Raw genomic sequence first — 12,048 nt, forward strand, 5'->3', positions numbered from 1 at the left:
AGCTGTCCCTGTGTGTTAGCCTGTGAGTAGGGGAGGTGATGCTGCTGCTGGTCTAGCCTATGGACACCCCCAGTGGCAGCTGTCCCTGTGTGTGAGTCTGTCAGTAGGGGAGGCGATGCTGCTGTGTGGTTAGCGCGCTGCGCTACGAACCCGGCGACCCGAGTTCGATTCACGCTCACGGCCAACACCGGCGGCGATGATCCGAACCGGTCCTGGGCCCGTCCCCTAGGTCGGCTCGGCATCGAATGAGTGCCTGGCGCGGTGTAAACCTCGCCACTGGGGGGGAGACAAAGGCGGTCGCGAGTGGTGCTGGTCACCTCCCCCCCCCCCTCGTGTGTCACAGGCGCTGCTGCTGCTGCTCGTTGCTAACAGCACTTGCCCCGACAGTTCGTTAAGGCTACCTGGGGGGGCGGAACCTTTGCCTTTGTGATTCGTCAAATAGTGGACCGTGGACGTTGGCACGCAGTGGGGGCCTCCTCCTCCCTCCTCCTCCCCCCCCTCCCTCCTCCTCCCCCCCTCCTCCCTCCCTCCACCTCCTCCCTCCCTCCACCTCCTCCTCCCCCCCTCCTCCCCCCTCCCTCCTCCTCCCCCCTCCTGCTCCCTCCTCCTGCTCGAGTCACGTGGGGGGATCTCCACACGACCTTCGCCAGCGCCACGCCCCCCCCAAGCGGCGGCGGCGGCGCCGCCATCGGCAAAATCCGCGACCCGCAGACCGGGAGGGAGGCAACTTTGGACAACTCGGGGCTGGGTGGTCCGCTTCGCGACGCGTCACACCCCCACCCCACCCACTCCCACCCACCACCCACACCCACCCACCATCCACATCCACCCACCACCCACGCCTACCCACCCACCATCCACCCACACCTACCCACCCACACCTACCCACCCACCACCCATCCACCACCCACACCTACCCACCCACCATCCACCCACACCTACCCACCCACCACCCACCTACACCTACCCACCCACACCTACCCACACCTACCCACCCACCACCCACTCCCACCCACCACCCACACCAACCCACCACCCACATCCACCCACACCTACCCACCCACCACCCACACCCCACCCACTCTCACCCACCACCCACACCTACCCACCATCCACATCCACCCAACACCCACACCTACCCACCCACCATCCACATCCACCCACACCTACCCACCCACCACCCACACCCACCCACCATCCACATCCACCCACCACCCACACCTACCCACCCACCATCCACATCCACCCACACCTACCCACCCACCACCCACACCCACCCACCATCCACATCCACCCACCACCCACGCCTACCCACCCACCATCCACCCACACCTACCCACCCACCCACACCTACCCACCCACCACCCATCCACCACCCACACCTACCCACCACCCACACCCACCCACCACCCACACCAACCCACCCACCACCCACATCCACCCACACCTACCCACCCACCACCCACACCCCCACCCCACCCACTCTCACCCACCACCCACACCTACCCACCCACCATCCACCCACACCTACCCACCCACCCACACCTACCCACCCACCACCCATCCACCACCCACACCTACCCACCCACCACCCACTCCCACCCACCACCCACACCTACGCACCCACCATCCACATCCACCCACACCTACCCACCCACCACCCATACCAACCCACCCACCCACACCTACCCACCCACCACCCACACCAACCCACCCACCATCCACAGCCACCCACACCTACCCACCCACCACCCACGCCCAGTGATTAGAGGCGGAGGGTGGGTATTGTAATTATATAATCGATTGGTAATCAGTTAATGGTTATGATTAGTAACGAGTTGTAGATTAGTAATTAGCAAGCGAATGCGTTTGGGTTAAAGGGCCGTCCATAAATGACGTCACGCACCTGGGGGGGGGAGGGGAGGGTCAGACATTTGTGACGATGTGTGACGGGGTGGGGGGGTGTGTTTGAGAAATATGACGTCACATCAAACCGCGCAACTTTAAATAAATACAGACAACATTTTATACTTAATTAAATAGAATTTTTAATAAATGCTTTCTCCCACAACATCAAAGTGCAGCGTCACATTAAATACGCAACTACAATGACAATAGTTTAAAGCGATTTGAAGAAAGGTTTATATATTTTGGGTGGGGGGGGGGCAGAGCTTTGTGACGTCATATTTGAGGGGGGGGGTCTGACTTTTTGTGACGCCGTGTGACGAGGAGGGGGAGGGGTCAAAAATCGCGTGACGTCATTTACGGACGGCCCCTAAAACCTCCCCCCCCCCTCCATGCGTTCGAACGCAATGGATGGCCCCGAAGAGGTGGGCGAATCGATAGCAGCATTAACAAGCGATTCCGTTGCAATGCACTTACGCAGGAATCGATCCGGACACTCGCCCCGCCCCCACCGTCACCAGCCGCCTATATAAAGGGCGCGGCCGCTGCCGCCTCCTTCTCTTGGTGGCAATGGCGGCGGTGGTGGTGGTGATTGCGGCGGCGTTGGTGATTGCGGCGGCGTTGGTGATGGCGGTGAGTGCGAGGCGGATCTTGGTCGCGGCAATCCGCAGCAATCCGCGGCGAATTCCGTCGCTTTGGACGCGGGCGAGTCCAGCGGTGGAATCGCGGGCCCTTTGGGCGCTCGTGAAAGTTTAAAATGCCGCGTGGAAGTTGTTTGTCGCGGCGGCCGCGCGGTTGTGCGGCCCCCGTTTAGGCGTCTTTGGTTAGGCCTCCAATTACGGGACGTCGACTTTTATAACGTACGGGACTTTTGTCTAATTGTGTATCTGCTCACACACCCCCCCTATCTATATAAAGTGTGATCTGATGTGTGTGGCACTGTCCTTGTAATAATGTTAGCCTTTAGGCGTTGTGCTCTGGGTCTACTGGCACTGCTAGTGAGACTAGGCCAGAGAAGGCTGCTGTCTCTGGTGTAGGCCCCAATCGGTTTCCAAGACTGTATAGAACAATTACATTATAACAATAGTGGCATTGTTACAGACTGCATAGAACATTCTAATTACATTATAACAATAGTGGAAATTGTTAGACTATATAGAACATTATTGTTAGACTAGAACATTCTAATTACATTATAACAATAATGGCATTGTTAGACTACATAGAACATAATTACATTATTGTGAAAGACGATGCGTATAACATGATTATCAGAGGATGGTGATGTTTGCATGTTCACCATAAGAACCGCGTGGGGTTAATCTGCATTAACCACACGCGGTGTGTGTGGTTAATGCAGACTTTTGATTTCCTTGCTAAAGGTAAAATCTATTTGGTGTTTGAAACCGAAAGGTTAAAACCAATAATTTTTCATACTTTTGATACTGACAAAACAGCTATCCCATTTTTGTTTTACAATACGGCATTTGATCGCTATCCTGTGTGTGTGTACAATACTAATTGTTGGCTTAATCCTGAGCCTTGATCCATATCCACTGCTGGATGAAGATCAATGTGGTGGTGCCCAGCCTGCGTGTATTCTCTAACGCACGTGGTTCCTGTAACCACCGTGGTTTATCCACTGCTGGATGAAGATCGATGTCTCCACACCTGCGAGTCTAGTCTCTCATCCAAGTGGCTCCTCTCCACGCTTTGTGACATTCTCACTATATCGTGAATGTTCAGTGAACGTCGTTTTATTTTTCTTTACGCAGCATCGCCATGGATTTCCAAGTCGAGACCCGGCGGTTCTCCGTGTGCAGCCACCACGTGGTGAGTCTTGCAGTACACCGTGGCTATGAGATGTTAACTACCTCGCCCGGTGTGCAGCAGGTCGTGGGTTCGATACCGACCCTGACGATGCCTGCTGCTGCTGTATATTTGGAGTTTGCGTGTCTCTCATCATCAGTGGCTATGAGATGTTAACTACCTCGCCTGGTACTCAGGATGTCGTGGGTTCGATACCGACCCTGACGATGCCTGCTGCTGCTGTGTATTTGGGAGTCTTTCTCCCACGTTTTAGAATCGACATCGCCACGTGTTTAGAATATTTGGCTCCTGCTGTAAATATCCACGTGGTGGTGATGATGATGGTGATGGTAAGCGACTTCTTTGAGCTATCATTTGTAATGGGGGCAGGTCGCTTCTGAAGAGCTAAATAGCTCGGTGGGGTTTGCCTGGTAGAATACAAAAATATTTTTTTTTGGTTTGTTAATTATTTGCGTACCGTGTGCTTTGCACGCCTATCGTGTGTCGTTCTGACCCCGTGGCTACTAACCGGGACATCTGCGAGGGGTTTTTTTGGGGGTAGGGGAAGAGCTTTATAGCTCATCGTATTTGTCCGCTATAAACGTTAATAGCAACACGCGCGCACTCAAAACTAAACCATGCTCAACCAGGTTATGGGGCCCCGTGCCTTGCTGGGGTCCGTGACTTTGGTTTTCACAAGCGACCTGGCCATCACAAACGATAGCTCGACATAAAATGAAGCGGCTTGTCAATCAACATCATAATAATCATCGCCGCGAGGACATGTCGAGCGGCAAAAGCATCGCTGAAACGATGTGGGCGCGTGGCTTCGGGGGATGAGGGTCTGGGAATTGTTTTTGTGGGCAGTTTGATGACTGAGGTGGGTCTGGGAGCCTGGGAGGTGGCGTGCAGAGGTGATGACATTTACAGATAGGGACATCTGAATCTTCGTGTCGATTTATCTCGAACATTGTTCTGATCTGCGCCGCCTCCCAGCACCAGCCCGTAAGGACGGGTGGTGGGCGACGCCCTCCCCCACAGCAACAAGCGTCTGGGTTCGACTCCACGCTCGGGCGGCCTGTGTGTGCAGTCTGTGCGTTCTGTCCATGTCCTGCAGAGGGAGTGGAGTTTGGGTGATATCCCACCCCCACCCCCCCTCTCGTGTAGCGCCTCGCGCGCTGTGCTTAAGAACCCGGCGACCCGAGTTCGATTCCCGCTCACGGCCACCCCAACACCAGTGACGATTATCTGAACCGGCCCTGGGCCTCCGACTCTGCCTCAAACGAGTTACCTGGTGCGGTGTGTGTAGTAAACATTGCCACTGGGGGAGACAAAGGCGGCCGGGCGTGGTGGTGCTGGCCACCCAACCGCTGTACCACCGTGCCGGCCTTCATAGGTGCTGCACTCAATGCCCAGGCGATACGGGGTGGGAGGGGTCTTTTGTGGTGTGTGCACGCATGCGTAATCAAGCATGTGCCTGGTTTTTGTTTTTGTTGCAGGGACTGCGAGGGGTGGGTGATGTGGTGGGGGAGGTGATGGCGACCTGAATTGTGGGGGGGGGGGGTAGGTCCCCCCCCCCTCCTGGAGAGGCTCGCTGGCTCGGCAGGGAGCCCGTGACGGCACTGCACGTTAGGACAGCGCCTCCGTGCCTTGTGGGTAAGTTTGCCCGACGGGCTATGCGAGTTTTTTTTTATAAGTTTGTCTCTGGTTCAGAAGCTCGCGTCAGCCGCCAGTGCCCTTGCGACATAATTGTTTTAAGTTGGCGGCGAAGTTAAAATGGTTCCGTCCATTCCAATGGCGTACGCCGTCGGGGGGGGAAACTAAAATAACTTTTTATCGGTACCGAGGGCTCCCCACGAAGCCACAGAGAGTGGGCGCGGTGGTGGTGCTGCCGCTACGGTCCTACTGCGGTGAGTTTCAACGTGGTTGTGAAACCGACGGCTTCGCCGCCACCGCTACGTAACGCTGCGAAAGCTCTCTCTCGCGCGCGGGCGTTCCTCGGACACGGCGGCGGTGGAACAGCGCCGTTGAAAACCGCCCGAGTGCTCCTGGCCAATCCGCTCCTGGCCAATCCGCTCCTGGCCAATCCGCTCCTGGCCAATCCGCTCCTGGCCAATCCGCTCCTGGCCAATCCGCTCCTGGCCAATCCGCTCCTGGCCAATCCGCTCCTGGCCAATCCGCTCCTGGCCAATCCGCTCCTGGCCAATCCGCTCCTGGCCAATCCGCTCCTGGCCAATCCGCTCCTGGCCAATCCGCTCCTGGCCAATCCGCTCCTGGCCAATCCGCTCCTGGCCAATCCGCTCCTGGCCAATCCGCTCCTGGCCAATCCGCTCCTGGCCAATCCGCTCCTGGCCAATCCGCTCCTGGCCAATCCGCTCCTGGCCAATCCGCTCCTGGCCAATCCGCTCCTGGCCAATCCGCTCCTGGCCAATCCGCTCCTGGCCAATCCGCTCCTGGCCAATCCGCTCCTGGCCAATCCGCTCCTGGCCAATCCGCTCCTGGCCAATCCGCTCCTGGCCAATCCGCTCCTGGCCAATCCGCTCCTGGCCGTGAGCGTGGGGGGGGTGGGGGGGGAGCCCGTGATGCCCGACAAAACGAGTAGTGGACAGAATTTCATTTCTGAAACCTATTATGGTCTGAGGCTCCCCGAAAGGCGAAACATCTCCTGCCCTAGGGGGGTTGGTGGTGCGTGTAGGGGTGTGGGGGTGGTGCAGTTGCTAGCGGTCGCGAATCGTCAGCCGATTGCTGGGTTCGTGGTGGAATGCGCCAACCGCCGTGCCACCGCTCATCCGTCCGTACGCGGGGGGGGGTGGTGGGTGGAGTTGGAGCAGTGGGTGACGACCGTTGCCACGTGTTTTAACGCTCCGGGGTTTCTCTGCCAGCAGGAGGATCGCTCGGGGCCAGTCCCCACCCCCCGTCTCGTCGGCATGGCGACAGGGGAGAGCGTGGCGCTCACCCCCCCCAGGTGGGTCTGGTGGGGCTGCCCTGGGCACGTGGGTGGGAAGGGGGGGGGGGCTCATCTTCTTTGGTTCTTTCGGTAAAAGTCCACGTAGAATGAGAGTAAAATTAATAAATTGATAAAATTTAAAATAACACCGATAAAATTCTCACGACCTTTTGTGTTTTATTTTATTTAATCAATTTATTATTTTATTCTCATTCTGCGTGGTGACTTTACCGAAAGAACCGAAGAAGGTTAATCCTTGCAGTCACGAAAGCTTTGAATCGAAATAAATGTAAGGGGGGTTGTGTTGGTGGAGAGAGAGTGGGGGGGGGGGGGTGTTGGTGGAGCGTGTGCCACGAAGCAGCCAAGCGTGATGATAAACGTTGACCACACGTTGACTGCGCGTGCGCGCGTGGTGTGATGTCGTGAATATATTAGCTCTATCTGATTCTTGGCTGCGGGCACGCTCCTAGTTCAATTATAATATTGATTAGTTCGTCTGTATTTAGTTACTCTTGATGTGGTGGTGGGTTTACTTTTCGGTAAGCGCGCGCGCACAGGCGCGCCTGAACTCGCGACTAAATTGTGGCACGTTGTGGGTGTTTGTGCTGCTTGCAGGTGGGAGCTTGGGGAGGGGGGGGGGGGCTGGATCTACCCATCTGTGCGGAGTTTGGAGGCTGTGGTCCGTGGGTTGGTGTTTTATGTTCGGAAAGTGTCGCTATTTAATAAACAATAAAGACACTGCCAGTGGTTTGTCGGAGCTTGTGTTTATTGTTCTCTGGCGTCACGTGTTGAGGCCCCCCCCCCCAGCAGGGTGCCCCCCACTTCCTACCCCCCCAGGGTGCCCCCCACTTCCTACCCCCCCGTGGCCCCCCACTTCCTACCCCCCCAGGGTGCCCCCCACTTCCTACCCCCCCAGGGTGTCCCCCACTTCCTACCCCCCCGGGGTGCCCCCATTTCCTACCCCCCCAGTGGCCCCCCACTTACTACCCCCCCCAGGGTGCCCCCCACTTCCTACCCCCCCCCGGTGGCCCCCCACTTCACGGCGTGGTGTTGACGCACCGCTGCTGCCCCGCGTAGTGACCGCCGCTGCCCCCGCCCCCGCCGGCGAAGAGGGCCCGCAGGGTGAGGGCCGAGGCCGCGGCCACGGCCACGAGGGCCGCGCACTGCGCCGCCGACCAGGCCGCCACGCGGGCCGCCTTCGCCTCCAGCAGGCGGCGGTCGCGGGCCTCGGAGGCGCGCAGAGCGTGCTGCAGGGAGCCGCTGCGGGCCAGGTTGGCGCGCACGCGCAGCAGGGAGTCCTGGGGGGGGGGGAGAGAGTGGAAAGGTTGTCTCCACTCGCTCGCCCATCTTCACTCACCTGGAGGTCATCCACTCGCCCTCCCACTCACCTGGAGGTCATCCACTCAGCCTCCCACTCGCCCTCCCATCTCCACTCGCCCATCTTCACTCGCCCTCCCACTCACCTGGAGTTCCTTCACTCAGCCTCCCACCCTCCCTCGCCCTCCCACTCACCTGGAGGTCATCCACTCGCCCTCCCATCTTCACTCACCTGGAGGTCATCCACTCGCCCTCCCACTCACCCTCCCATCTCCACTCGCCCATCTTCACTCACCCGCAGGTCATCCACTCGCCCTCCCACTCACCCTGGAGGTCATCCACTCGCCCTCCCATCTTCACTCGCCCTCCCACTCACCTTGAGGTCCTTCACTCGCCCTCCCACTCGCCCTCCCATCTCCACTCACCTGGAGGTCATCCACTCGCCCTCCCATCTCCACTCACCTGGAGGTCATCCACTCGCCCTCCCACTCGCCCTCCCATCTCCACTCACCTGGAGGTCATCCACTCACCCTCCCATCGTCACTCGCCCTCCCACTCACCTGGAGGTCATCCACTCCCCCATTGTCACTCGCCCTCCCACTCACCTGGAGGTCCTTCACTCGGCCTCCCACTCGCCCTCCCATCGCCACTCACCTGGAGGTCGTCCACCTGCACGTCCACCATCTGTTGCGAGCTCAGGAAGCTTCTCCAGTCGCCCTGGACATCGAGGTCATCCACCATCACCTCCATCCACACGGTCTTGCTGGACACGCGGCTGAATGTGTTGTCGAAGCAGACGGTGTAGTCTCCATCCTCCACCGCCTTGATGCTGCGCAGGATGAGACCCATAGACTCTGAAATTTCTGGACTCGCACAGACCCACACAGCGATTCCTATATTCACAGAGCCCTATAGACTGGGCCGTAGACTGAGCCATAGACTCGCACAGAGTGCCATAGACTCACAGGGAAGCATGGACTCAGAGATCCACATACTCGCACGTAAATCTACAGACTCGCACAGACCCATACAGAGACCTAGAGACAGACCCACAGACTCGCACTGAGCCATATACTCGGAGCCAGAGACGAATACAGAGATTTATAGACTCAAGAGACCCATAGGCTCACAAAGATTTCTAAACTCACCCAGAGATTTGTAGACTCGCACAGAGACCCACAAACTCGCACAAATTTCTTGACTCGCACATAGACCCGCAGACTCGCACGGTGACCAAATACTAAGACTAACGCATAGACCCAGAGACTAACACAGAGACCCAAAGACTAACACACAGATCCATAAACTCACCCAGAGACTAACACAGACCCAGAGACTAACACACAGACCCAGAGACTAACACACATACCCCGAGACAAACACATACCCAGAGACTAACACACAGACCCATAGACTAACACACAGACCCATAGACTAACACACAGACCCAGAGACTAACACAGATCCATAGACTCACCCATAGGCTAAAACAGACCCATAGACTAACACAAACCCATAGACTAACACAGACCCAGAGACTAACACACATACCCCGAGACACACACAGACCCGGAGACTAACACAGACCCAGAGACTAACACAGACCCATAAACTAACACATAGACCCATAGACTAACACATACCCATAGACTAACACACAGACCCATAGACTAACACATTGACCCAGAGACTAACACACATACCCAGAGACACACACAGACCCAGAGACTAACACATAGACCCAGAGACTAACATACCCAGAGACCAACACAGATCCATAGACTAACACATAGACCCATAGACTAACACACAGACCCATAGACTAACACACAGACCCATAGACTAACACACAGACCCATAGACTAACACACAGACCCATAGACTAACACATAGACCCAGAGACTAACACATAGACCCAGAGACTAACATAGATCCATAGAATCACACAGAGACCCAGAGACTAACACACATACCCAGAGACTAACACATACCCATAGACTAACACACAGACCCAGAGACTAACACAGATACTAACACATAGACCCATAGCCTAACACACAGACCCATAGCCTAACACACAGACCCATAGACTAACACATTGACCCAGAGACTAACACACATACCCAGAGACACACACAGACCCAGAGACTAACACAGACCCAGAGACTAACACATACCCAGAGACCAACACAGACCCATAGACTAACACATAGACTAACACACAGACCCATAGACTAACACATAGACCCAGAGACTAACATAGATCCATAGAATCACACAGAGACCCAGAGACTAACACATACCCAGAGACTAACACAGACCCATAGACTAACACATAGACCCAGAGACTAACACATAGACCCAGAGACTAACACAGATCCATAGACTCACCCAGAGACTAACACAGACCCATAGACACACAGACCCATAGATTAACACACAGACCCATAGACTAACACACAGACCCAGAGACTAACACATAGACCCATACTAACACATAGACCCAGAGACTAACACAGATCCATAGACTCACACATAGACCCAGAGACTAACACAGACCCATAGACTAACACGTAGACCCAGAGACTAACACACAGACCCAGAGACTAACACACATACCCAGAGACTAACATATAGACCCAGAGACTAACACAGATCCATAGACTCACCCAGAGACTAACACAGACCCATAGACTTACACATAGACCCATAGACTAAGACATAGACCCAGAGACTAACACAGACCCATAGACTAACACAGAGACCCATAGACTCGCACAGAGACCCATAGACTCACACAGAGACCCATAGACTCACACAGAGACCCATAGACTAACACATAGACCCAGAGAATAACACATAGACCCAGAGACTAACACAGATCCATAGACTAACACATAGACCCGCAGAGTCACACAGACCCATAGACTAACACATAGACCCAGAGACTAACACATAGACCCAGAGACTAACACATAGAACAAGAGACTAACACATAGACCCAGAGACTATCACAGACTCGCACTGAGCCATATACTCGGAGCCAGAGACGAATATAGAGATTTATAGACTCAAGAGACCCATAGGCTCACGTAAAGATTTCTAAACTCACCCAGAGATTTGTAGACTCGCACAGAGACCCACAAACTCGCACAGATTTCTTGACTGGCACATAGACCCACAGACTCAGATCCGCAGACTCGCATAGCGACCCAAAGACTAAGACTAACACATAGACCCAGAGACTAACACACATAGACCCAGAGACTAACACATAGACCCAGAGACTAACACATAGACCCAGAGACTAACACACATACCCAGAGACACACAGAGACCCATACACTAACACATAGACCCAGAGACTAACACAGATCCATAGACTCACCCATAGACTAACACAGACCCATAGACTAACACAGACCCATAGACTAACACACAGACCGATACTAACACATAGACCCATAGCCTAACACACAGACTCATAGACTAACACACAGACCCACAGACTAACACACATACCCAGAGACACACAGACCCAGAGAATAACACATAGACCCAGAGACTAACACACATACCCAGAGACACACAGAGGCCCATAGACTAACACATAGACCCAGAGACTAACACAGATCCATAGACTCACCCATAGACTAACACAGACCCATAGACTAAGACAGACCCATAGACTAACACAGACCAATAGACTAACACATAGACCCATAGACTAACACACATACCCATAGACTAACACACAGACCCAGAGACTAACACACAGACCCATAGACTAACACACAGACCGATACTAACACATAGACCCATAGCCTAACACACAGACCCATAGCCTAACACACAGACCCATAGACTAACACATAGACCCAGAGACTAACACACATACCCAGAGACACACACAGACCCAGAGACTAACACATAGACCCAGAGACTAACACACATACCCAGAGACTAACACAGACCCATAGACTAACACATAGACCCATAGACTAACACACAGACCCATAGACTAACACACAGACCCAGAGACTAACACACAGACCCATAGACTAACACAC

The 12,048-nt window shown here is 55.0% G+C and overlaps 1 protein-coding gene and 1 long non-coding RNA gene across 2 annotated transcripts in view; one reads left to right on the forward strand and one right to left on the reverse strand.

The window, feature by feature from the left end:
* The first annotated feature begins 2,443 nt into the window (after positions 1-2,443).
* LOC142907090 (uncharacterized) lies at positions 2,444-7,408 on the forward strand. The gene is made up of 5 exons (XR_012930792.1): positions 2,444-2,538; positions 3,681-3,738; positions 5,214-5,370; positions 6,597-6,679; positions 7,277-7,408. It is a non-coding gene; the product is annotated as an uncharacterized LOC142907090 (long non-coding RNA).
* A 290-nt stretch (positions 7,409-7,698) lies between these two features.
* Positions 7,699-12,048, reverse strand: part of LOC142907107 (transmembrane emp24 domain-containing protein 5-like) — a 71,838-nt gene continuing 67,488 nt past the window's right edge. The window contains exons 3-4 of the mRNA XM_076056193.1: positions 8,633-8,807; positions 7,699-7,959 (exon numbers count right to left, since the gene is read on the reverse strand). Of these exons, the coding sequence (XP_075912308.1) occupies positions 7,699-7,959; positions 8,633-8,807 (436 nt within the window). The remainder of the gene's footprint in view (positions 7,960-8,632; positions 8,808-12,048) is intronic.

This window comes from Petromyzon marinus, chromosome 74 (genome assembly GCF_048934315.1).
Source record: "Petromyzon marinus isolate PM22_M1 ecotype Great Lakes invasive population chromosome 74, UKy_Petmar_22M1.pri1.0, whole genome shotgun sequence".
In the NCBI taxonomy this organism is placed as follows: Eukaryota; Metazoa; Chordata; class Hyperoartia; order Petromyzontiformes; family Petromyzontidae; genus Petromyzon; species Petromyzon marinus.